The following is a 27,202-nucleotide window of genomic DNA, read 5'->3' on the forward strand; positions in this document are numbered from 1 at the left end:
ATACTGACTGGTTTTCTGATCCATGCTCCTAGCTTTTCTTTTAGGTATATTTGACCAACATGTGAAATACACGTGAAATCACAGTCATGTGAAATACATAGATTTGGGCCTAATGAATTTATTTTAAATGACCGATTTTTATGTATGAACTGTAACTCAGTATAATCTTTGAAATTGTTGCATGTTGGGTTCATATTTTACTTCAGTATAGATAGAATTATGGCAATATGTAAGATACTGTTCTATGGTGAAATATGACTAGACCTTTGGTCCAATGTTAGAAAGCTGCATGAAAAGAACAGATTTTCTGAGTGGCGATATTGTGGAACATGTTACTGGTCAGGCCTGCAGCTGCAGATTCCTGTTTATTAATGGTCTGTCATAGCATAGGTTGCTCTCTTTTGTAGCTCTCTCGATCTCTACTCTGGTAGAGGCTTGCATTGGTATTTATAATGTTGTGAACGATGCAACATTTACATATCGTGATGTGAGTGAAATGATGTGAAAAGTAAAATGTGTTTGTGTGTGATGAGGAGCTGGGTGCTGACATGATTTATTGTAGCGTATTTTCTCAATTCACATCAGCGAAAGTTATACACAGCGACAGATTGTCCAGGAAGAATTTTCAGCGTGCCAACGTCAAGCAGACAGGTTACTCTGGTACATGGGCCCAGCTCCAAGCATTACGACCATTTTCATGGGAGGTCTTGCAGCCGGGGTTTAGTTTAGCCATCTGAAAGGCAACTTTAAGAGACTCACTCACTGAGAGGCTAAAGAACAAGCCATGACCAACCCTCCCTCCTGCTGGCTCAAACTTAGTTTGAAGTTAAGTGTCTTCTTCAGAGAGAACTACCCAGAAAGCTTTGGTGCGGAGAGGCTGAGATACCCAGCTGTACAGGCTGTTGTGGGATCGGACATAAAGAGGTGGCTGCTGGGAGAGAGGGAGATGACTAAGTGATTTATGTCAGTAGGTTGTAGAAGGTATTCTTAGCTTGTTTGTGTATAATGTAATATGTGGTGTGTGGTCGAGCACCACACCAAACTGTAATGATTCTCTTTTCATGGTGTTGTTTTGATGTTTTCTGTGTTCTGTCGCTAGCCTAGCACAGTATGCTCATGTATGATTTACTGTCTATTTGTACACATGCTGTAGTATGATATAGGATGGTAGATTCTTACTGACGTTCTATGCATAGTTGGCAGTAGCTGTTTGTATAGAAACCTCTGGAAGTTGTTTGTTTCAGTGAGTATCAGAAACATTTTCATTTGCTCTATGTTGGTGCACTCTGCCACCTTATGGTGAGAAGATGCAATGATAGATTTATTGGATCATATTTTAGTTGAATCCTTCATATTATGTATAATAAATTAGGTAATGTGTTTGTGCCCTTAGGTTTGAGCTGATGCGGATGTGCTGGCAGTACAACCCCAAGATGCGTCCTTCCTTCCTGGAGATAATCAACAGCCTCAAGGAGGAGCTGGAGCCTCCGTTCAGTGAGATGAGCTTCTTCTTCAGCGAGGAGAACAAGCCCCCGGACACTGAGGAGCTGGACATGGAGGTGGAGAACATGGAGAACGTGCCACTGGACCCTGCACCCAGCAGACCCCCCACTGCTGTTCCTCTACCCTCCCAGGGACCCATGGGGGCCACAGGGGGCTCAGCACCCCCTCCTCCCCAGCAGTTATCCCCAATGCAATGCCCTTCTAATACCCTGAAGGGACCTGGCTCTCCCTCCACCTCAGTCCCGGCTGCCTCTGTCTCGGCCTCCCCAGGCCTGGCCTTGGACAAGCACTCAGGACAGATATCGGCCAACGGGCCAGTGGTGGTGCTGCGGCCCAACTTTGAGGACACACAGAACTACGCTCACATGAACGGGGGGCGCAAGAATGAGCGGGCGCTGCCACTGCCCCAGTCTTCAGCCTGCTGATCCCCTCCTCCCCCCTCAGCCAGATCACCCCACTCCTCTTCTCACACAGGGTAACATAAACTTCTCCCCTGTTTTAGTTATAATGGGGTGACGGATGAGTGAATAACTGACACATTATACTACTCTACTGCAGTAGGAGTCTTTCATTTTTAAATAATATTATCAAGATTTATTATTGAATACCAAGACTGAGAAACAGCACAGAAATCTGCTAAAGCGTTTGGAGTATGGTGGCTCAGAACGAACAACAACACTGGGAAGCTCTAGTGTTTACTTCTTGTTTCGTATTTGTTACTTTAAAAACATCATTAAAGAAGGACATCATCAAATATTCCATGACTGACAGGTATTGTAAGTGAGAGACAATGACTTTTTTAAAGAATTTGAAGCATATCTGCTAGAAAATCCAACAGACGAGCCCATTTAGATCATTTCTGAGAGAATAATGTGTATATCTGAGTGTTTATACTGCCTTCAGAAAGTATTAAGACCTCTTGACTTTTTCAAAAAATGTTTACGTTACAGCCTTATTCTAAGATATTTTTACCCTATAATGACAAAGCAAAAATAGATTTTGCAAGTATTCCTGCCCTTTGTTATGAGATGCATACTGTTTCCATTGATCATCCTTGAGATGTTTCTACAACTTGATTGGAGTCCACGAGTGGTAAATTCAATTGATTGAACGTGATTTAGAAAGGCACACACCTGTCTATATAAGGTCCCACAGTTGACAGTGCACGTCAGAGCAAAAACCAAGCCCTGAGATCGAAGGAATTGTCCGTACAGTTCCATGACAGGGTTGTGTCGAGGCACAGATCTGAGGAAGGGTACCAAAAAAATTCTGCAGCATTGAAGGTCCCCAAGAACACAGTGGCCTCCATCATTCTTAAATGGAATACATTTGGCACCATCAAGACTCTTCCTAGAGCTGGCTGCCTGGCCAAACTGAGCAATCGGAGGAGGTGACCAAGAACTGGATGGTCACTCTGACAGAGCTCCAAAGTTCCTCTGTGGAGATGGGAGACAACCATCTCTGCAGCACTCCATCAGACATTTATGGTTTTGTGGCCAGACGGAAGCCACTCCTTAGTAAAAGGCACATGACAGCTCGCCTGGAGTTTGCTAAAAGGCACCTAAAGGACTCTCAAACCATGAGAATCAAGATTCTGTGGTCTGATGAACCAAGATTGAACTCTTTGGCCTGAATGCCAAGGGTCACATCTGGAGGAAGCCTGGTACCATCCCTGCGGTGAAGCATTGTGATGGCAGCATCATGCTGTTGGGATGTTTTTCAGCAGCAGGGAGACTAGTCAGGGTCAAGGCAAAGATGAACGGAGCAAAGCACAGAAAGATCCTTGATGAAAACCTGCTCGGGACAAGTCTAAGCACGCAGCCAAGACAACTCAGGAGTGGCTTCGGAACAAGTCTCTGAATGTCCTTGAGTGGCCCAGCCAGAGCCCGGACTTGAACCCGACCGAACATCTCTGGAGAGACCTGAAAATACCTGTGCAGAGACGCTCCCCAACCAACCAGACAGAGCTTGAGAGGATCTGCAGAGAAGAATGTGAGAAACTCCTCAAATACATTTGTGCCAAGCTTTTAGCATCATACCCAAGAAGAATTGAGGCTGTAATTGCTGCCAAAGGTGCTTCAACAAAGTACTGAGTAAAGGATCTGAATACTTATATAAATGTAATTACATTTTTTCATTTTTAATAGATTTGCTAAAATGTCTAAACCTGTTTTTGCTTCGTCATTATGGGGTATTGTGTGTAGATTGATGAGGATTTTCTTTAATCCATTTTAGAATCAGGCTGTAACGTAACAAAATGTGGAAAAAGACAAGGGGTCTGAACACATTCCAAAGGCACTGTATTTCTATACCAACACATGATTCTCTCGACAGCAAGATTTATAGCTCCTCTTAAAAACCTATTTTCATCGGTATACTTCTCCCACATTTCAGACATTGATGTGTTCTGGACTAGGATAATTGGTTTCCCTGTAAATATTCCTGGAATGATTTCAGGAGTGGGTAGATATCATAGAGGGAGGGCAATTGTGAATTGGACACATTTTTTGTCAAATCAAAGTTAGTAGTTTTCTCCTTCTTGCTCTTCATTTGTCCTATTGATTTGACATGAAGAGAAACATAATCAAGCATCCTAAAAAACCCAAATTGCTGTTTATTTTGTTTTCTACTTCACAATTACAATCAAATTGTAAAAGGAATTTGCCTGTTTTCTCTTGGTTTTTTCTGAGTTACATCAGAGTCCTTATTGGATTCCTCTTCTATTGTATGTGTCATCTGAGAGATGAAAACACCAACATCACCAACAGAGACATTGAGCGAAAATGACTTGGCGACAAAAATGCAACACATACAGAAACAAACCTGAAGTGGAAGGTATTGGATCAGTTCTGATACAAGGAGAACTAAAGGACTCAACAGAACTTCACCTTGTGACTATACATACGTCTGCTAAAAGCATGCGAGGCATTGTACGCAGCAGATCTTTTTAGACTTGTCATTAGTCTCTCTGTACAATTCAAACATTTATATAAAGGTCTTACAGTTGTATGTTAGACCTTAGGATCATTTTCACACACATCATTGGTTTGTCACTTTTATAACTTTTGTACTGTTCAGATGTTCACCTGTACAGAATGAAGCTGCTATTTTATTATTTTTCTTTTTAGATGTTATATAAAAGGAATCATATATATATATATATATATATATATATAAAGGAATCACATATATATATATATATATATGGAATCCTTCAGGTTTAATAGTTTATGATCTCCACTACAGTCCATTTCTTATGCATCATACTTCTCCAAGCAAAGAAAATGATCATTTAGATATAAAATGACTTTTCTCTCTTCTTTAACCCAGAAGGTTGTCTGTATCACCACATATTCTCCATTGCCTTTAACTTTTTTATGAACATGTTTTCCTTTGCATTCTTTTTTTTGTAGATTTCTATATTATTATTGTTATTATTATTATTAGTTTGAATGGACACCTTAGCTCCATGTGTGAGCGTGTACATTTGTCACCCTTCTTGTACCAGTTGTCTAGCACTGCGCCTAGTTATTCCCCCCTAGGTGCAACTCAATCTCAGGTCGAAGTAAAGGTTTTGCTTTCTCCATACATTCTCATTACTGTCCTCTGCTTGTTTCACCTCTCTGTCGAGTCCAATAGTGCCCTCTCCCCTCCCCTCCAGCCCCACACTGAAATGTACAGTATACCTGCCTCCCCCAGTGCCTCCTTTTGAAGTCAGGATTAGTTCCACAGGATTTTCTTTTTTTCTACTGCATCTGGTGTTTTAACCCATCCATTTTCCTGCCTCTCAATTAATAGGGCTAATTGGGTTGTCTTGTTTGCCTTAATTATCCCAACCACTCACCATCCCCTCAAAGAAGACTCATCCATAATCATGGTTCTCTTTTTGTGTCTTAGATTTCAAACGCAGCATTACTGCTTATTCTCCTTTATCATTCGATTCATTTCTGTTGTCATACTCATTTTCTTGTGATGAAAGTGAAAACAGTTTCTGTTGTTCTTCTCCTTAAACATGGCATCTGTAAACCAAATAAGGATGGGTTAAAGTCCAGGGAAGTGGTCACATTTCAATGTCATGAATGGAATAGGTCTTAGTGGAAGTGTCGGTATGAAAAATGTTTTTGAAGCACTTCTCCTTTTGAAAAAGTGTTGCTTGGTGATTATTTTTTCCTTCTTTGAAGGTTCTCTGTAGGATTGTTATTTATTTTTTAATTTTCCTTTTGTGATATCAGTTTAAATCACTGTATAAAGGCCCCATGATTCAGTATAAAGTTGGATTTTTTTATATGTATTTTCTTTGGTGTCATGACTGGGGATGTTTTTCTTTTTTTCCCTTCAAGTATATATCTACCTCACTCTTTTAAAGTATATGTATGTGTATGAAAACAAAAGTACATCTCACCTTTTCTCATTAGTCCGTATAAGGTAACCTCACAGTCCTCTGGATCCGGGTAGAGCTCATTATCAATACACACCACACACACACCTAGGTTGGAGTGGAGATGGGATGTAGCTCGTGTGGTTCTAATTCTATTTAGTCCCGTATGCTTAACGATTGCTGTATCAACAAAATTTTCTGCTGGTCCAAAGATTTAAATAGAAAATAAAGTATGTTGGTAGTATGAGAAAGTATGAGGATTTTTAATGTATGTGGTACAGATTATGTTACAGGTTTGATTTAATAAAAGACATTGACTGGCCTGTATTTCTCAGGAAATGGCTTAAGTCCGACTCTCATGGTTTGAGCGCTAACATGCTAACCTGGTTACCTAATAATGCTAACTTAGAATAACATCAAATGACTATTGTGATAGGAAGGGTTTACAGTAGGCTACATAAAGTCACAGTACAGTATGTATTGGTAGAGAGAAGGACACAGCTAACTCAGACATCCAGGGCCGTAGCCAAGACATTTTAATAAAGTAGAATCTCATTTACTGCATTTCTATACAATTTAAAAACTGCCAAATGATATTTGGAAAACAGCAAAAACAACCATTGTCATATTGGTTGCTGTAGCTTCATTCACCTCAGTTGTTCTACAAATACATAGCCTACTAGTTATACAATTAGATGAAACACTGTAATTGAAAATGTACAGAGTTGTGTAGCAGAAAAAGTATTTTATTAACAAAAGGTGAACAAATACGTTTGCTAAACATAACTTTTTTGTTGTTGCAGTTTTATAGTTCATTTCCGGCAATTCTACACATGACTTATGCCATGTTAATATGATATCTGAGTGAGAGTAACTAACTAAATCAATGGAGGCCCCTTGGAGGTCTGGGCACCTGGGCACATGCCCTGCGTTCCCAGTCAGTAATTTGTCCATGATTACTACAAGTCTAGATAGCTAACTAGAGTAATTTACCAATCTACAATGTTTTCTGACATGGGCTGATTGAGTGACTGTCAGTGACATATACACAAGAGAGACTGCTGATGCACAGCCAAGTTTCAAAATTGCACCTTATGTATGCTATTATTCTAACTCTCAACAGTAAGTTGAGAGTTCCTTTTTTAATTCAAAATAATTACTGAGGTCTGGACCTCGGTGTCCTCATATCATATGTAGCTACACCCTGCAGAAATCCCATCTCACCTCCTCCTCAAACAAGGGTTTCACAACAAGAAATCCTCAGATCATACAGCTGCCAAGAAGGGTGAAGCTGAACGATAACTTCTTTATTTTCAATTGTATCTATGTATTTAGGTAGATTTCAAACAAATCAGTATGTTGGAGTCAAGCAATTTTTTTAAAACAAAAAATGGGAAACATTGCATTTATCATCTTTAATCATTCAAGACATTTTGCAAGACAGAAATCCTTTGCTATTGTAATGTACTGTATATTGGAAAACAAGGTAGATCAGAGGATGTTTGGCTTTAGCCTGAATTCTGGATAACTAAACCACTACTGACATCGAAACAACTCCTGTAGAATGTTTGCCAACACTGGCTTCTGGTTACAGCTTATACATTTCTTCTTGTAAAACTGGTCATTGCTAATATCCTATGTAAAGTACTGATTTCCCCTAAAGTAAAACTGATGGCACTTATTTCTGTGAAACCCTCTTAGTGAAGACAACATAAACCATACTCACATACTCCTACACTCAATAGCCCCACAAGTTCTCAAAGTCAGTGCTACAACTATGAAAATAAGCTTTGTCCCTTATGTTGCTGGGAGAAGTTGAGCGTGGAAATAACTGGCGTTCGAGAGATATTAGGTCAATATGGAGTCATTGTGGTACATGAAGGCAAACACAGGTTAAGACACCACATACTCTGTCCTGGGAGGGATGTCTCAAAGCAGACCAACTGTAGAAAGAACATCTACAGCCGTCTGCTGCTGCTCCAGCTCCTCATGCATCTGACAGACAGGACACTGTTGGTTCCTCTGTACTCCTTAATCATCTAATCTCTCCATCCTATCCACCTGCTCCCAATGACTAACTTTTCTAAATAGCACCTACAATGCTCCCACATTCAAATATTGTAGTATTTTTTTTGTCCCCTGTTAAGATTTTTTAAACTGTTCCAATTGGCTTGGAATAGACTTAACCTCTGAATAGACTCAGATGTTGAGGTAGTTGATGTTAATGTCCCTTCATTGTAATCTTCATGATCCTCCTCATTGTGATTAGTCTTAAGACTGCACCCCCTGCTTTCTCTATTCTACTGCTGCTGATAATGGCGCTGCTTCAAAAAGGGTGTCTCAATCTGTGGGTGTAAATCCTCTAAGACTGGGCCAATATCAATGGAAGTGTAGTTGAGATGGCATGGTTGGATTTAGACCTCAAATTCTCATCAAAGGTCTTTGTCATGAAGGTTCATAGAAAGGTGAAGCTCTGATTTTGTAGAGCAAAAGACAAGTGGAGTTGAGGGCATATAAACATGATTCTGATTTATGGAGCAGAATGGAGAAAGGTTTTTGGGTTCACAGGTCAACAAAACCTGGAAGGCTTACGTGTTCAATATTCTGAAGTTGTATACTTTTTTAGGCTGTAAAGTCAAGCGGGGGGGGTTGCAGCAAAAGAGACTTGGTTGGATGAATTGGCAGAAACAAATGGCTATATATATATACTACCAGATTTTTAAGAAATAATTCAGATCACCGTTTTAACAAGGGCCCTGTGCTACTGTTGTTGAGTACAGTATAATGGATGGGAGTGTTTCACATTTAGATGTAGTCTTTCAAGTGTTGGTGTCTGTAATGATCAAAGATAGAGATATGTGATATGTATTTCTTCTTTTTTTCAGTTATCAAAATTGGTTAAAGGGTTGGCCTGTTGCAAAGTGATTATTTGTTTTCTTGGAATGCTGGCTGTGTTCCTTAGTTACCAGAGGGTTACATACCTATTATAACCACAACTCAAGTAGAGACATGGACATAAATAGGACAGACATGTTCAGTAGATTACGGGTAGTCATGGCAGAGAGTAAATAGCATGACTAGAGTTTTAAGAAGAGTTGTTTACAGTAGAGATGGTTTCTTTTTGCATTGCCAATTTGCAAACATGGAGATAAGATTGACTGAAAAGGTTTCATTTCAATTATTATTAATATAATTGTAATTGTATTTTCTTCAGAATGTCCTATATGCAAACCTCAGGTTTATAGAAGATGCATCCATGCAATCAAATCGCAATAATGAGCTTGAGGTTTATCAGTATAATTTTTCAGGCACTGTTGTTCTGCTTTGCATTCCGACAACTTCAAAAAGGGGCCTTGATCTACTGAGAAGATTTTACTTCGTTTTTATTTACCTATACTTTCACAAAATCTGAATCTCTGTGTCATTTCAATGATTGGCAAATAGATTTGGTTAAACAGCTTGGCTAGACTGTCTTTTGCAAGTTCTGTATCTGAGGCCTCCTGGTTTTTCACACGTATAGTTGAGATGGTGTATTTTTGACATGCCATTCTCTTAATGTATATCTATGAGAATTTCTTGTATTTTTTTCTTAAAATTTGAATAAAAAAGTGAATGAGAATGATGACTTGCTGTCATGACTGATTGCTTATGAGTTATACATTATCCACATCTCAACATACGTGACTATATTCCATACTTGTATATTTAGCAGAATGACTTACTGTTTACAACACATTGTTACAGTATGAATAGTAACAATACGAGTGGGATGATCTAACCAGTCATGGATGATCTCCTGTGTGCACTAAGCCTGAGGTAGCCATGGTTGGGTCTTCGGGAGTCTTGGAGACAGTTGTCATGTGGTCTTTGGCTGTTTGTAGGGCCTCCAGCTGGTTGAGCATGGCCTGAATGACAGTCTGCAGCAGTGGTACCAGTCTTTCAGGAGTGGCCAGGCTGCCTGAGGCTGGCACATGGATGAAGGCTGCCCTCCCATGGCCATGGTGCAGAGAGCAGTAATACACAAAATCACACAGGTACCTGGATAAGAGGGAATGCCTTACAAATCATTGTCTTTACTATTGATGTACAGTATGTCTGGGATATATGGAACCCTACCTTCCTGTGTCCCTTGAGTAGATGACCTCCAGACCCATTTGTTTGAGGTCCTTGGAGAGGGACCTCATGTCTATGATTGAGTCTAGTCTATCTGATCCTCCCTCAATGCAGCAATGATTAACAGGACAAAAGGCACACACCTCTCTATCTCTGTAACCATGGTTCTTGCCTGTCTGCTCCAGAGAGATGCCTCTAGAGCCCGGGGCTATTCCAAGGTGTATGGCAAACTGGGAATCACAGAGAAAAGTCAGTAGGTCAACCTTTACATGTGATTACTGTACAGTAATGGGGCTGAAAAGCAGTATAGACACAGGTAAAGAAGCAAAACATATTTTAGTTATTTGACTGTTCGAAGGGGATTGCACTCTTGTTCCAACCCCCCCTCCCATCATGGTATGCATATTTATCTTTGGGTTAACAGTTTCCCACATGCCAACTATAACCTGCGGTGATTTGATGTAGCTCACTGGTACCTCTTTAATGTAGATATTAATGTTCTCTCCCAGTCCAACCTTCTCCAAACCCTATTGCAAATGCTCGACATGGTATATGCAGTTTGCACAATAATTAAATGTATTGAATGAAATGTACACATTCAATTGAGATATCCAACATGTTACATTACCTGAGCTGCCTGCCAACTAGGATTGACCAAGTACTCTCTGAAAGGTCCGAACCCTGATCAAAAATAGAAACAGAACTGTACAAAGGGGAACACCAGCGCTTTCCATTCCAGTAGCCAAACAATAGCCTACATAGCAGAAGCTTACATTTGCTTAGCTGTCAATACAACATACAACAGCCTAATATAACTTCGAAATAAAACTTTAAAAGTAACACAGACCAGTTAATAATACCACGGAGACTTCATCTGCGTCTATTACGCGCGACTGATACTCTCCATTTTAAGCAGGCAGATGAGTCAGACATATTCTGTACGTGCAGAAATTAGAATCCCTACCAATGAATAACATGTATATCTGTGAAGTGTAATCAAGAACAGTTTGTTTTCAAAAAATGGTTACATTTTGATTTTATTTTATTTGTAGGGGTGTAGTCAACTGTCTCTGTTGGAACGGGTGTGCGGTTGCATCGTACATTTCTCTCCACTTGGTAGAGCTATAGCCCAACATAGGAAAAGCAAATAAGAATTTCAACCCGCTAACATCTGCCAGGATAACGGGCCGCTGGAAGCCTTGATTAAGCCTCCGCCCACCTTCTGCACTTAACAAGTCAAGCCCTCATGCTGAGTTGCATCACAGCTCTGCTCCCAGACGCACTCGCAAATAAGACCAGAGTAACATTTTCTCCGTACTGAAATATAAAGAAGCGAAGGAGTAACATTTGTAAATGACAAGATGTTACAATTCAGGAGAAGCGTTGAAGCCGAAAAACATCAATTACAGGAGCTCAACAACAGACTGGGCCAGTACCTGTCAAGAACAATGCAATTGGAGCATGACAACGCAATCCTCAAAACTGAAATAAACAAGATAAGACAAGAGAAGACAGTGGAATGGGACAACCAATGTATGGCCGAAATGCGGGACCTGAGGAGAATGGCGGGGCAACTATCTTTTGAAAAGTCCCGAGCCGAGACTGAACGAGAGAAGCTTTGGCAAGAGTTTCAGATGTTACAGTTGATGTGTTGTGAGGAGCAGGTAGTATGCAAAGACATAGGTGGAGAGCTAAAAGGTTGCGAGAAGCAGCTTCATAAAGCTCAACAGACCAATGGGGAACTTGAAGAACGTCTGTTCCAGCTTGAGAACGAGTACAAATTCATTGAGGATGCACACAGACAAGAAATGACCAAGCTCCGGAGCCAGGTGCATTCACGACCTATTGTTACCCAAACCTACCATGGTCCTCCAGTGGTCTCGATGGAAGAGATGCAACATTATGCCCTCAGCCTGTCCGAAGGATGGACTGACACCTTAGAGGTGTATCGAAGGAAGGTCGAAGATATGGAGGAATCGATCAACGCGGACCAGACGAGGCTGGATGATCTCCAAAGGGAAAAGATGCAGTATGCCTCAGAGTTTGACAAATTACGTAAAGAGGCTGAAAAGCAAGGTCAGATTCAAATACACCTGGAGGAACAGCTCATATACATGCAGGAGAACTTCCACGGGGACATCACCCAGTATCAGGTCAGCAAATGGGGTTTGCATCCAATGTTTAGACACCATTCAGTGTCTGTCTTTTGACAGTATATATACAAAAGTCATAACAATGCAGAAATGTGTGTTATTTTTGGTTCTGTTCATGGATTATGTAATGCATGCATTTCTACAACATGATTGGTGCTGCGCACAGATCGCACAGCCTTTCCATTAGCGATGACTGCCTCCTCCTCTAGGTGCCACACATTTTAGGAGAAAGAGCTGTATTGTTACTCCATAGTAAATTAAATTGCTGCAATCTCAAACATCGTTTTTTTTGTTCGTTTTTTCCAGTTATTTCTCATTATCATATTTTATACTATGATGCATAATTATTATGATGAGTGAGATGGATCCTTTACCTCCTTATAATAAATTATACTGCTCTGAAGTTTCACTATATGACTTTATTGATCAGATATTTCTTCAATGATAATGTTCACAGTATGCTTCAAAGTCATGTTTAAACGACACAAAATGTGCATATTTGTGCATGTACTTCAATCACATTGGCCCACAGGAATTAAAATGGGAGCAAAGGTTACTGCAGGAACTGAGAAATTGATACATGAGCCTCACCTCCTTGTGAAGTATCGCTTTCCTACTTGGAGGGGCCTTGTACTACTTTGCGATTCTAAATGAGCACAACTACTCCATATAAACTATCAACCAGCACCTGTTCCCTGACAGGCCTGTTGGGACCACAGTGTGGAGTGACATTTGCTTGTATCACACCCACTGGCTACAATCCATCCATTGGTATCAGCCTCTTATAGATGATATCAACACTTGGTCGATGGTTTTGAAGCCAATAAATCTTGAAAATAATCTCAGCAGCTTTGATTTATAGGCCTGTGCCATTAAAATGGCAACCCCAGGGTGGTGGAAGGCCCATAACTTCCCTCATAACTACAGAGAAACATGCATTCTGCACCTGTTCAGTGTTTCAGGCCAGACTAAAAGGATTGAACATATTACGGCTGTTAGCTGTACCAGCCACTTAAACCAATTAGCTGTTACAGAGACTCAGTATCCTACTAACGATGGAGCCCTACCAAGCAGATCAAGCATTTTACTCCCATGCACATTTCCAAAATAATTTCAAGGTACATCATGCATAATGTTATCATAAACTCTTAAGTGATGTTTAATTGTTCAAAATAATATTACAATTCCTGGAAATGGGTTTGAAATTGAACCTGCCACTCATTCAGTGGGATGCATATGTCAGGGATCATCAACTAGATTCAGCCAGGGACCGTTTCTTTTTGAGTGGATGGTCAGGGGGCCGGAACATAATTACCAATAATTTGTAGACTGCAAATTGACCGCAAGAAGCCCAAACAGATATAATATTTGACTAAAACATAATCATTTGAAACCTTGCTTATATTTGTATAAGATGACGTCTCTTTATTATGCATGTAAATACGTGATAAAAAAATTCCCAAAACTAAAATCACTTGGAGCGGATTTCCTGGTGTTTTTTCATTTCCAACAACAAATGTTTTTTATTTATTACTATTTTTAGCTCAGAACACCAAATAAAACCACTGGACAAATTTCACCTGTAGGCTGCCAGTTGGGGAGCCCGCAGGTGAAACATCAGACTAGACATAAAGGGACAGTTGTTTACCTAGCTGTTTAGTCTGATGCGTTTGAAGGATCACCCATGATTCAGCCAGTCCATCCTGCTTATCCTAGGAAAGGTGTCTCAAGGGCCTTTAAAACAGGTGCACAACACAAACAGCAGTGCCACATTCACCTGTACACACTCAATAGAATTGGATCTGTTACCTACTGAGGGAGAAACGAGAGGGTTAGATGGTGAACCAAAATACCTTATTGAAACTGACACGTAGTACAATGAATGATCATATGGGTACATTAGAGGGTCAAATCTGGACAGTAAATTGTGGCCTGAAAGATGGGTTTATATTCGTATTCAGGGTACCACCTCTCATCTGAATTCCCTACATCTGATATTGCAATATGTAATGAGCAATGTAATAAATACATTAATATGTAATCCATATAGACCAACCCTATAATTATAGTCTCATAACAGTATTTGAGAAAAATGTATGACCGGATAGAAGACGATGCACATGCTCACAATTCCATTCCATGGTCTCTTTGCAGGTGATTATTGATCAGTTGGAGTGGGAGCGGGAAATGTTGGCCAACACCATGGCAGAAAAGGTCAGAGACCATCAGCAGCTACTGCAGGTCAAGATGGATCTGGGCATGGAGGTGGCTTACTACAGGTATGTCTTATTCTGTACTGTTAGTCCTTTCTGAGTTCTATAGTGGCCACTATAGAGATTTTTAGCAGAGATTGCTGTTATGCAACCAACAGTAATTACCAAGACATAGTACTGACAACCTTACTTCCCACATGATCCAAGCACAGTTAAAAATGTCATGTTACATTATTCTGCCTCATGGGTTAGAGCTTGTGTAGTGTTCCTTTTTACCATAGTAAATCGGTGGAGGTGGCTGAAAATGCTGATTCTGAGGAAATGCTGAGAGAATTGTGGTGTAGTGCTTTTGTAATTACAGTCAGTTTATTATTGCGGTTTAAAAGTACCATAGAATTACAAAGCAGACTTTACAGTATAGTATACATCGGTTTTGCCTGTCGAACCAGAAATTTGATTTGATTCTGTCATGTTAGGCCCAACACTGACCCTTCAATGCTGCAGTGTTGTTGGACTTGAAATGTATTTATAGTGATTTCACCCTTCACTGTAGCTGCAAAGCAACTGCTCTGCTGCCCTCCCATTTGGCAGGGGCACTTAGCATTCCTCCAGACAGCCTTCTCTAATATTAACTCCTGATGTTATCTACAGTGTGTCATGTCCTGACCATAGAGAGTCCTTATTTTCTATGGTGGAGTAGGTCAGGGCGTGACTGGGGGGTTAGTCTAGTTTATTATTTCTATGTGGGGTTCTAGTTTTGTTTTCTATGTTGGTGATTTTGTATGATTCCCAATTAGAGGCAGCTGGTAATCGTTGTCTCTAATTGGGGATCATATTTAGGTATCTTTTTCCACCTGTGTTTTGTGGGATATTGTTTATGGGTAGTTGTATGTCATTGTCGTCACATTTCGTTATTCTTTATTGTTTTGTGTGTTTCACTAAATAAAGATGTGGAACCCAGATCACTCTGCAGCTTGGTTCGATAATTATTCCAGCGAACGTGACGGTGTGATTGTCACGCCCTGGCCATAGAGAGGCTTTTATTCTTTATTTTGGTTAGGCCAGGGTGTGACTAGGGTGGGCATTCTAGTTTCTTTATTTCTATGTTTTCTGTTTCTATATTTTTGCAGGGTATGGTTCTCAATCAGGGACAGCTGTCTAGCGTTGTCTCTGATTGGGAATCATACTTAGGCAGCCTGTTTTTCCACCTTAGTTGTGGGTAGTTGTCTTTGTTAGTGGCCTGTATAGCCCTAGTAAGCTTCACGTTTGTTTTTGTTGTTTCTTGTTTTTGTTGGTGACATTTTTCAAATAAAAAGAAATGTACGTTCACCACGCTGCACCTTGGTCCGGTCATTTCCCTGACGACGTTCTTGACAGTGATATCTGTAGGGATATTTTGCTCATTTGTAAACAGCCAAGACCTAAACAGTTTGGTCTTAGGTGAACAGGAAATATTTTGTATTTATATCTCTGTTAGAAAAAAAGTATTAAAGTGATTTGTGTTGTTGAGCCCTGATATGGCAATGGCAGACGAATACCATGTCACTACAATTCACATTGGACCACTTCAAGAACACTTCAATATTATCAGAACCGAGGCTAGTTTAGTCCCACAACACTAGTACAATCCATGCACATAGTTATATCAAGCAATGACATTTAAGATTAAATAGCCATGTCAATACTTACTTGCTTCACACTTGTTATCCTGCTTTATTTTAAATTGAACCTTTATTTAACTTTAAGTCAGTTAAGAACAACTTATTTACAATGACTGCCTATACCAGCCAAACTCGGACAACTTTGGGCCAATTATGCTCCTCCCTATGGGACTCCCAATCACGGCCAGATGTGATACAGCCTGGAATTGAACCAGGGTGTCTGTAGTGACGTCTCAAGCACTGAGATGTAGTGCCTTAGCCTTTTACCATGTCTGATATCCATGTCTTTACCATGCTTCGCCTCGTTGCTATGACTACATCACAGCCATGATAAAAATGTCATGGTAAAACCCATGGCTTCTCACATATTATTGCTTAATTCAGAAATCTAATACAAACACTAGTCTCTTTTTGGTCTCTTCCGGGGTCTCTCTTTGTGTCATCTGGTCTGTAGCCTATATAAAGGATATTATTTACATAATATTACCTTGTCTCTCTAGGCTCTTTATGTCTTATTTGAAGAGTTAGCGGGAAAGCTGGTCTGTCAACTAGGTGTGCGTGCCTGTGTTCACATTAGAATAGTAGAGAGCAGACAGCAGCACATTGTAGCTGTTATTTTTAGGTCAGCCTTTCGGGAGACACACCGGGGACATTCACAGGGGTTATAGCTTCAGCAAAGTCTCATAGCTTTTGTTTTCCAACTCTTATTTTGTGGAGCCATTACTTTGCAGAGGTAGGTGAGCTGTTCAACTTTACTGGTACAATATGTTTGTTGTTAGATGTCTTTTGGTCTGTTGTGGTAAAGTGTTGTTGTTGACCTCTGCTCTTTTCTGTATATGGCCAGATCCATGGGTTGTGTTCATCGTTTGGTAGCCTACCTCTGTGTTTTATTTGAGGTTTGAGATGGCAGGGCAGAAAGATCAGCATCCTCCTGTGAGGTGATTTTGTATTTGTGTGAAAACAAACCATTGCTTAATTGTGAAGAAGCAATATTGCCCTAGGAATACAAATCAAATCATTCCAATGCCATGTATGTACCCTTGGTTTTAATGCCATTTTGTTTTTGTTTCTCTATAGGGCGCTTATTGAAGGAGATCATCAGCAGCATCTGCAGTCAAGAGGAAGAGTCATAGGTATTGTACATAACTTTCAAATAAGTCATACTTACAGCCGGGACCTTTGTGTTACTATACATTTGAGAGTAAATTTACTTTAGACATTTTTTCTATTGCTTACATCCTTTTGGTAGTATTTATTTGTTTTACTCAATTCTACAAACTTACTGTATATACAGGGAATCTCCAAAATAAAGCAAACATCAACATAGGACTTTGGGCCACCACGACCCAGAACAGTGTTAAATTGGGTTGATATCTGGTGACTGAGATGGCCATGCCATATGGTTTATATAGTTTTCATGCTTATCAAACCATTCAGTGACCACTCGTGCCCTGTGGATGGGGGGAATTGCCATCCTATAGGGGCATAGCTATGGTAGCCAAAATAATGGCCTGCCCTGCAGTTTTTAAACATGACCCTAAGCATGATGGGATGTTAATTGCTTAATTAACTGAGGAACCACATCTGTGTGGAAGCATTTGCTTTCAATATACTTTGTATTCCTCATATTTCCATGATTTTGTCAGTTACCTGTATATACACTGAGTGTACACAACATTATGGACACCTTCTCTTTCCATGACATAGACTGACCAGCTGAATCCAGGGGAAAGCTATGATCCCTTATTGATGTCACTTGTTAAATCCACTTCAATCAGTGTAGATAAAGGGGAGGAGACAGGTTAAAGAAAGATGTCAAAGCCTTGAGGCAATTTAGATATGGATTGTGTATGTTTGCCATTCAGAGGGTGAATGGGCAAGACAAATATTTAAGTGCCTTTGAAAGGGGTATGATAGTAGAAACTAGGCGCACCGGTTTGTTTCAAGAACTGCAACGCTTGCTGGGGTTTTCACACTTTTCACGGGTTTTTCCTGTGTGTATCAAGAATGGTCCACCACCCAAAGGACATCCAGTCAATTTCACACAACTGTGGAAAGCATTGGCGTCAACATTGGCCTGCATCCCTGTTGAACACTTTCGGCACCTTGTAGAGTCAATGCCCTGATGAATTGAGGCAGTTCTGAGGGCAAAAGGGGGGATGCAACGTAATATTAGGAAGGTGCCCATAATGTTTTATACACTCAGTGTATATTCAGTGATAGACATTTCCCAATAACAACATTCATTTGGTGCTTCACTCTCCACCTCAGATATTAAGATGATGCCTCCACAACAGTACAAACCAAGAGTTTTCACATCAACCAGACAGGATGTAAGGAAACATCTGGATGTGAAATACATGGAGCCAACCTCAAGCTTGAGAAGATCACCTGTTCCATCTCAGTATGGTCACACCAGTCCTTCCAGGGTCATACCTATCTCAGTCAAAGGAAGCAGCTACAACAGGAATCAGAGTCCTACCACCAGAAGGGACATGGTCTCATTCACTAAATCCCAGTCTGCATCCTCAAGCTCTTCCTCCACTACAGTTAAACCTGTGGCCCAGAGTACGGTCAGGAAAAATATAGATGCTCAGAAGAAAGTTGTGGAGGAGAGGAGTGTGAGAATCAAAGAGGTGTCACAACACTCAGCTAAGGATTCTCTTGACCATTCTCGAGGCACAGCAAACACATCCAGTCCCATTGCCTCACCCACTGCTGACCCCAATTCAGTAAGAATAGTGTCACCACCAATGATGAGTCTTAGCAGAAACACAGAGGAGGACAGCAAAAAGAAAGCAGAGAGGCAAGTTGAAAGAGAGGTGAGAGGAGATGCATTTGGTCTTCAGAATGTAAAGATGCATGCCAAAGATGGCAGCATTACAGCAACCACGACAAGTGATAAGATGGTCCTAGACTCTGTGTCTATGGAGGAACTCATTGAGAAGGTCATGAAACCTGCTGGTTTGGATCGAAAGGTCTGCAGCTCATCTCCAGACTCCAAGATCACTTACCATGTGGAGAAAACGGAGAAGGAGGACGGGTCAACAAAGACACAGATTATCCTGGAGTCCAAGGTGCAGGAGGAGCTGGATATGTCAGAGGACTTTGCACTGGAGGAACTTCTCAGCAAGGAAGTGAAACACGTGTCACTGGAGGATATCAAGGGCACTGCAACAGGAAACATGATTCAGAATCTGCTCAGCCTTGGGCTGCATGGAGGAGAGGACATGGGAAACAAGACTGTCAATGTGGAGATCATTGAGGAACCAGTGGAGGGTTACAGTGACGAGGAGTACGAGTTTGAGGAGAAGTCCACACCCAAGTTCTCCCAGCCCTCTTCAATGTTCTTTCAGATTGAAGAACTAGAGAATGACCCTCACGGCACCATATACCATGAGAGTGGTGCTGAAGTAATGAAAACCTCCATGACAGTAGCAAACTATGGCAGTAATGGTGGATCTGTGAAGGTCCAGGAAGACTTCAGAGATAGTGAATCTCCATACTACAGCCACAACCAAGAGTCTCAAGAGTATTTTGTCTCCACACCTGATGGAAATCTGTCAGAGCCTGAGGAGGGTGGTGGTATAGCATCATATGGACATGGTGAACGACCCTCCAGTGGTGGACGAATGGTGGACGACTTTTCAGATGAAACGTACTACCAGGAGGGGGAAGTCTCAAAGAACAGAATTTTTGTTGAGGAAAGCGATAGTTACAGACCTGCATCGGACAGCCAGTACATGAAAGATGACCACTCCTTTGCCCAAAATAGTTACTCAGAGTGCATCATTGAAGAGGAGACCATCCGTGTCTCCCCCACAGTGCAGGAGTCAATGCTTGGATACCTGAGAGAGGAAACTCTGGACCCCAAAGAGCAGCTGAGAGGAGCCCTAGAGCAGCTCCAAGGAACAGTGTCAGGGAGCCTGAAAGAAGAGTTGGCTCTCCTCACAAGACGTGGCAGTGATAGTCCTCAGAACATATCTGTGGACATAAAAAAAGTACACGAGTCCTCTAACAACGGAACCACGACTATTGTGGCAGAGCTCAAGAGCTCAACAACTCTAGAGGACTCTGGGCAGCTGGGGGAGCAGGGGGATGATGTATCTGAGGAGCAGATCATGGCGGCTCTATGCTCCTCCAACCTTGGAGCAGAGGGAGGATACACCCTGGACACAAAGGAGATGTGCTGGGTGACTAGCAGTGAGGGACAGGGAGGCGAGTCCTCAACTGATGTCACTGAGAAGCACATCAAGCTGGGGCAATCAGAGAAGTCATTCCCCTTCCAGATGGATGTAAATAATGGCCAAGGACAGGATCCCCCACTGAAGGTCACTCATAAGAAAAGAGTTGCCACAGTCTATCTTGAATCTAATGAAGATGAGTTCTGATTCAAATTAGATATTTTTATTATAATACTCCCCATATTAAGTCACACACCAGTCAATCAGTTGCAACGAACTGTAAGGTGATGTTATTCGATGTGATTCATAAATTGCTATGCCTACAGTTGTGATAAGAGTACAAATTATAGCCACTGCATATATATATATAAAAGGTTTTAATAGCACTTGTTACCCATTTTCAAATGTCTCTCTGCTTCTTTTTAAGAATATGTTATATTCATTTCCTGCTATATTTTTGTACTAACCTGTACCACAGAATAGGGCTGTCTTTTTGCCTGAGATACTATAACCAAATATGGAACAATGCTAATATATCCTCCATTGTTATGGTTAATGTTGCAGTCTTAAAACATGTTCAACATTTACAGTATGTATCTAGAAAAAAAACATTATACCTATTGTTTCCTGTAATGCCATGTTATTTTTAACCACATTTAAAGCTAGTGTTTGTTACTGAGGGAGTTCCTGTTGTTAATAAGGTTGTTAATGCTTATTAATTGTTAATGCTTGTTAATGCTAATGATGGCTATATTTGAATGTGTTTATGATCGGGGACAAAAGTATGTGTATCATGTCTTGTCAAATGAAATCTACTCCCTATTAATCATTTGAATTGGAAAGAAAAAAGAAAAAAAATCAAATGCAATTCTAAATCAGATGGGGTGTAATCGAGTGATTCTGATCACCACTTAGCAAAACCACTAAATGTTTTCTACACGTTTGACATTACTATTAAGTTTCAAAGGTTTGTACCCTCAAAAGGGTTTTATAGTTTATCCTTCTGGTTCCCTCACCATGATATTTTAACCTGTAAATGGCTTTAGAGGGAACAAGAAGAAATCCAACCGTCTTGAATTCCAAAGAGAGGTGTTTTTCTCTGCCTGTAGAGACACTGGTAGCAAGACAGACATACTGTAAACAAGGTGGAGTGAACTTAAGGAAAGGAGAGACAGACAACGAGAGAGAGAGAGAGAAGCTGGAGATAAGCATATGGTTCATGTCTGAGATAAGACCTGTACATCTACACTGAACAAAAATAAACACAACATGCAACAATTTTAAAGATTTTACTGAGTTACAGTTCATATAAGGAAATCAGTCAGTTTAAATAAATCTATGGATTTCACATGACTGGGGATACAGATATGCATCTGTTGGTCACATATACCCTAAAAAAAGGTAGGGGCGTGGATCAGAAAACCAGTCAGTATCTGGTGTGACCACCATTTGTCTCAATCAGTGCGACACATGTTCTGAATGTTGTCCCACTCCTCTTCAATGGCTGTGCGAAGTTGCTGGATATTGGTGGGAACTGGAACACGCTATCGTACGCATCCGGAGCATCCCAAACATGCTCATTGGGTGACATGTCTGGTGAGTATGCAGTCCATGGAAGAACTGGACCATTTTCTGCTTCCAGAAATTGTGTACAGATCCTTGCGACATGGGGCCGTGCACTATCATGCTGAGGTGATGGCGGCGGATGAATGGCAAGACAACGGGCCTCAGAATCTCTTCACTGTATATCTGTGCTTTCAAATTGCCATCAATAAAATGCAATTGTATTCATTGTCCATAGCTTATATCTGCCCATACCATAACCCTCCTCACAACATGGATATCAGCAAACCGCTCGCCCACACGACGCCATACACTCTGTCTGCCATCTGCGCGGTACAGTTGAGACTAGGATTCATCCATTTTTTTTATTTTACCTTTATTTAACCAGGCAAGTCAGTTAAGAACAAATTCTTATTTTCAATGACAGCCTAGGAACAGTGGGTTAACTGCCTGTTCAGGGGCAGAACGACAGATTTGTACCTTGTCAGCTCGGGGGTTTGAACTCGCAACCTTCCGGTTACTAGTCCAACACTCTAACCACTAGGCTACCCTGCCGCCCCATCCATGATAAGCACACTTCTGCAGTGTGCCAGTGACTATCAAAGGTGAGCATTTGCCCACTGAAGTCAGTTACAATGCCGAACTGCAGTCAAGTCAAGACCCTGTTGAGTACGACGAGCACACAGATGAGGTTCCCTGAGATGATTTCTGATAGTTTGTGCAGAAATTCTTCAGTTATGCAAACCCACAGTTTCATTAGCTGTCCGAGTGGCTGGTCCCAGACGATCCCACAGGTGAAGAAGTCGGATGTGGAGGTCCTGGGCAGGCGAGGTTACACGTGGTCTGCGGTTGTGAGGACAGTTTGAAGTATTGTCAAATTCTCTAAAACAATGTTGGAGGCACCTTATTGTAGAGAAATTAACTTGCCAATTGCAAGCTTCCTCTAAACTTGAGACATTTGTGGCATTGTGTGATCAAACTGCACATTTTAGAGTGGCCTTTTAATGTCCCCAGCACAAGGTGTGCCTGTATAATGATCATGCTGTTTAATCAGCTTCTTGATATGCCACACCTGTCAGGTGGATGGATTGTCTTGGCAAAGGAGAAATGCTCACTAACAGGGATGTAAACAAATTTGTTCACAACATTTGAGAGGAGTAAGCTTTTTGTGAGAATGGAACATTTCTGGGAGCTTTCATTTAAGCTCATAAAATATAAAACACTTTACATGTTGCATTTCTATTTTTGTTCAGTGTAATTTCAGTAAACCACAGTACATATGAATTCCCTTGGCTTGAGCCATGTTGTGTTGGTGACCAGTGTTAGGATTCACCTTGGCTTAGAGGTGAGTCAGGGATCTAGTCAATCAGATCCGCTTTAGCCGACATCCACATAGCGGTTGTTTTGAAGGTGTCAGAAGTGGAACTGCATTAGAGCTGTCAAATCCACAAATGGCTCCCGGCATTATACCTAAAGCGGACATTGCCAATTATTTCTATATAGCCTACACTTTCTCATTCTAAACTTCTTAACACGAGTGGGGGTGTGGCTTCAAGACAATGATTGCAAGAGCAGCTGCTCACTGATTTTTACCACTCCAATGCAGTACAACCTCCAACACCACTTCCAACACCTCCAAAACATCCTCTTTGTGAGAGTGTCTGCTATCGGTTAATGCTTGATCTGATTGAATCTAGACCTTACTGTACATGCTGATCACACTGCTTGCGTTGTGTGCTCGAGCGTTGCAAAGTAAATGTACCAGTCAAAGGTTTGGACACACCTACTCATTCAATTTTTTAAACTTTTTTCTACATTGTAGAATAATAGTGAATATGTGAAAACTATGAAATAACACACATGGAATCATGTAGTAACCAAAAAAGTGTTAAACAAATACAAATATTTTATATTTGAGATTCTTCAAATAGTCACCCTTTGCATTGATGACAACTTTGCACACTCTTGGCATTCTCTCAATCAGCTTCATGAGGAATGCTTTTCCAACAGTCTTGAAGGAGTTCCCTCATATTCTGAGCACTTGTTGGCTGCTTTTCCTTCACTTTGAAGGAAAAACTCATCCCAAACCATCTCAATTGGGTTGAGGTCGGGTGATTGTGGAGGCCAGGTCATCTGATGCAGCACTCCATCATTCTACTTCTTGGTCAAATAGCCCTTACACAGCCTGGAGGTGTGTTGGGTCATTGTCATATAAATAATAGTCCCACTAAGTGCAAGCCAGATGGGATGGTGATTCATTGCAGAATGCTGTGGTAGCCATGCTGGTTCATTGTGCCTTGAATTCGAAATAAATCATAGACAGTGTCATCAGCAAAGCACCCCCACATCCTCACACCTCCACCATGCTTCACGGTGGGAACCCCACATGGGGAGATCATCCATTCACATACTCTGAGTATCACGAAAACATGGCGGTTGGAACCAATTATCTCAAATTTGGACAGATTTCCACTGGTATAATGTCCATTGCTTGTGTTTCTTGGCCCAAGCAAGTCTTCTTGTGTCTGGTGTTGGGTCTATTGGGGTTTGTGAATGCGAGACTGACCTCTTGCTTCCCTGTAAGGAGGAGGAGTCAGTGACAGTAGTCATCCTGAATGTTGCGTGACTGCATCCTGTGGGCTCAGGGATCTCTATATGTATTCACAGATGGAGGATCACAATCACTTGTGATCTATAACCAACATACTGTGTGTATTGTTTGCTTGTTGGTTCTGTCTGCATACACTTGTGTTAAGTAGTTTATCCAACCCTCCACTACATGCACATTTCTGTAGCTGATAATTCCTGGTTGTTCATATACTGTCAAATAATTGTATTTGTCACTTGCTCTGAATACAACAAGTGTAGACCTTACTGTGAACTGTTTACTTACAAGCCCTTAACCAATAATGCATATTACATTTTTTTAATCTGTTTTTCTCATCAATTTCATGGTATCCAATTGGTAGTTAGTCTTGTCCCATCGCTGCAACTCCAGTACAGACTCGGGAGAGGTGAAGGTCGAGAGCCGTGCGTCCTCCGAAACATGACCCAGCCAAGCTGCACTGCTTCTTGACACAATGCCCTCTTAACCCAATGTGTCGGAGGAAACACCGTACACCTGGCGACCGTGTCAGCGTGCATTGCCCGCAACAGAAGTTGCTAGAACACAATGGGACAAGGACATCCCGGCCAGCCAAACCCTCCCCTAACCCGGGAGAAGTTGGGCCAATTTTTCGCTGCCCCATGGGTCTCCTGGTGGCGGCCGGAACCTGGATTGGAACCAGGATCTCTAGTAGCACAGCTAGCACTGCCTTAGACCAATGGATTGGAAACAGGATCGCTAGTGGCACAGCTAGCACTGTCTTAGACCACTGGATTGGAAACAGGATCGCTAGTGGCACAGCTAGCACTGCCTTAGACCACTGCACCACTCGGGATAACATCTCACAGCAAGAACTGGCAAATATGGTGCAGTCCATGAGGAGATGCACTGCAGTACTTAATGCAGCTGGTGGCCACACCAGATACTGACAGTTACTTTTGATTTGACACCCCCTTTGTTCAGGGACACATTATTCCATTTATGTTAGTCACATGTCTGTGGAACTTGTCAGTGTAGGTCTCAGTTGTTGAATCTTATGTTCATACAAATATTTACACATGTTAAGTTTGCTGAAAATAAAAGTTGACAGTGAGAGGACTTTTTTTTTTGCTGAGTTCTTGGAGGTAAAGTGTCTGCATAGACAAACAGTAGCAGCAGTGTAAAAAAGGGGGTCAATGCAAATAGTTGGGGTAGCCATTTGATTAAACGTTCAGCAGTCTTATGGCTTGGGTGTAGAAGCTGTTAAGGAGCCTTTTTGGACCTAAACTTGGCACTCTGGTACCGCTTGCCGTGCAGTAGCGGAGTGAATGGTCATTGACTAGGGTGGCTGGAGTCTTGGACAATTTTTAGGGCATTCCTCTGACAGCCTGGTATAGAGGTCCTGGATGGCAGGAAGCTTGGCCCCAGTGATGCACTGGGCCATACGCATTACCCTCTGTAGGGCCTTGCGGTCAGATGCCAAGCAGTTGTCATATCAGGCAGTGATGCAACCAGTCAGGATACTCTCAATGGTGCAGCTGTATAACTTTTTGAGTATCTGAGGACCCATCTTTTCTGTCTAATGAGGGGGAATAGGTGTTGTCGTGCCCTCTTCACGACTGTCTTGGTGTGTATGGACCATGATAGTTTGTTGTTGATGTGGACACCAAGGAACATGAAGCTCTCGACCCGCTCCACCACAGCCCCGTCAATGTTAATGGGGTTGTGCACGACCCTCCTTTTCCTGTAGTCCACAATCAACACTTTTGTGTGGTTCACATTGAGGGAGAAGTTGTTGACCTGGCACCACACAGGCAGGTCTCTCACCTCCCTATAGGCTGTCTCATCGTTGTCAGGGATCAGGCCTACCGCTGTTGTGTCGTCTGCAAACTTAATGATGGTGTTTGAGTCGTGCATGGTCACGCAGTCGTGGGTGAACAGGGAGTGCAGACGTCATGAGCCTGTACCAGAAGCACCCACATGAAATAAGACAGATCACACTAAGGACTGAGGGGAACATTAGTCAGTGACAGGTCTCAGAAGTATTCAAACAGCCCCAAGCTCATCTTAAGATAATATGGTCAGTATGTGTGCAATATTAATATAGTAATGTTGTGTGTGTTGCTGTTTTGCGCCCTCTTAAGCCTGTGTCCAGATTTCATATGTCCCTTACCTTGGAGGTGCTCTGTGGCTCTGTCCAGCCTTCCTTGGGTCTGTGCTATAGCAGCCATGTCCTTATAGACAGAGCAGGCCTGACCTCTCCTAACCCTCCAGCAGTCCCACACACCTCTCACACTAAGAAAGAGTAAAGCAGAACATTAGCAGCCTGGCCCTTTCCGTAGGCCTGTTGCAGTGTTGAGAGCTTGGCCCAGTGTATTAGTCAGAGCTACTGCCTGATGCTGGGCCAAGCGTGGGGCCTGAAGAGGAATGTCGAGCTAGGCCTGGCTGTGTCTAGCGGACTGGTGCCTCTGAAGTCTGATGCAGTGAGTGCAGACTATAATAGGGAATTCGCATACAAAGCACTGTTTACTTTGTCATTAGTTGAAGGTCTCTATTGGTCTCTCCTCTGGGCAGACTGAGGAGTGTGTTGCACTCAGAGCCACATTATAAATAGACTTACTGACACTGCCAACGCGAGGAGAACAAGCCCCCGGACACTGAGGAGCTGGACATGGAGGTGGAGAACATGGAGAACGTGCCACTGGACCCTGCACCCAGCAGACCCCCCACTGCTGTTCCTCTACCCTCCCAGGGACCCATGGGGGCCACAGGGGGCTTAGCACCCCCTCCTCCCCAGCAGTTATCCCCAATGCAATGCCCTTCTAATACCCTGAAGGGACCTGGCTCTCC

General features: G+C 41.8%; 3 protein-coding genes across 3 annotated transcripts in view; 2 read left to right on the forward strand and 1 right to left on the reverse strand.

Moving 5' to 3' along the window:
• LOC112252377 (insulin-like growth factor 1 receptor) overlaps positions 1 to 2,652 on the forward strand; it is a 154,083-nt gene extending 151,431 nt beyond the window's left edge. The window contains exon 21 of the mRNA XM_024423532.2: positions 1,394 to 2,652. Coding sequence (XP_024279300.2) covers positions 1,394 to 1,928 — 535 coding nt within the window. The 3' untranslated portion in view covers positions 1,929 to 2,652. The remainder of the gene's footprint in view (positions 1 to 1,393) is intronic.
• Positions 2,653 to 9,360: 6,708 nt separating this feature from the next.
• On the reverse strand, positions 9,361 to 10,890 carry LOC112252379 (pyroglutamyl-peptidase 1-like protein). Its single transcript, XM_024423533.2, has 5 exons — positions 10,842 to 10,890; positions 10,623 to 10,675; positions 10,471 to 10,521; positions 9,998 to 10,224; positions 9,361 to 9,919 (listed from the first exon to the last, which is right to left on the reverse strand). The coding sequence occupies exons 4-5, from the start codon at positions 10,063 to 10,065 to the stop codon at positions 9,664 to 9,666; spliced, it is 324 nt and encodes a 107-aa protein (XP_024279301.1). The 5' UTR covers positions 10,066 to 10,224; positions 10,471 to 10,521; positions 10,623 to 10,675; positions 10,842 to 10,890; the 3' UTR covers positions 9,361 to 9,663.
• A 343-nt stretch (positions 10,891 to 11,233) lies between these two features.
• Positions 11,234 to 20,823, forward strand: LOC121846672 (synemin-like). The gene is made up of 4 exons (XM_042323150.1): positions 11,234 to 12,147; positions 14,302 to 14,426; positions 17,099 to 17,154; positions 18,293 to 20,823. The coding sequence occupies exons 1-4, from the start codon at positions 11,356 to 11,358 to the stop codon at positions 20,410 to 20,412; spliced, it is 3,093 nt and encodes a 1,030-aa protein (XP_042179084.1). The 5' UTR covers positions 11,234 to 11,355; the 3' UTR covers positions 20,413 to 20,823.
• The last annotated feature ends 6,379 nt before the right edge of the window (positions 20,824 to 27,202 follow it).

This window comes from Oncorhynchus tshawytscha, linkage group LG06, assembly GCF_018296145.1.
Source record: "Oncorhynchus tshawytscha isolate Ot180627B linkage group LG06, Otsh_v2.0, whole genome shotgun sequence".
In the NCBI taxonomy this organism is placed as follows: Eukaryota; Metazoa; Chordata; class Actinopteri; order Salmoniformes; family Salmonidae; genus Oncorhynchus; species Oncorhynchus tshawytscha.

Excerpts from the sequence above, each read along its gene's own strand:
- LOC112252379 (XM_024423533.2), bottom strand. The coding sequence starts at position 10,065 with ATGAGGTCCCTCTCCAAGGACCTCAAACAAATGGGTCTGGAGGTCATC. Across the intron at positions 9,920-9,997 it reads TACTCAAGGGACACAGGAAG|GTACCTGTGTGATTTTGTGT; the intron begins GTAGGGTTCCAT and ends CCTCTTATCCAG.
- LOC121846672 (XM_042323150.1), top strand. The coding sequence starts at position 11,356 with ATGTTACAATTCAGGAGAAGCGTTGAAGCCGAAAAACATCAATTACAG. Across the intron at positions 12,148-14,301 it reads GGGACATCACCCAGTATCAG|GTGATTATTGATCAGTTGGA; the intron begins GTCAGCAAATGG and ends GTCTCTTTGCAG. Across the intron at positions 14,427-17,098 it reads ATGGAGGTGGCTTACTACAG|GGCGCTTATTGAAGGAGATC; the intron begins GTATGTCTTATT and ends GTTTCTCTATAG.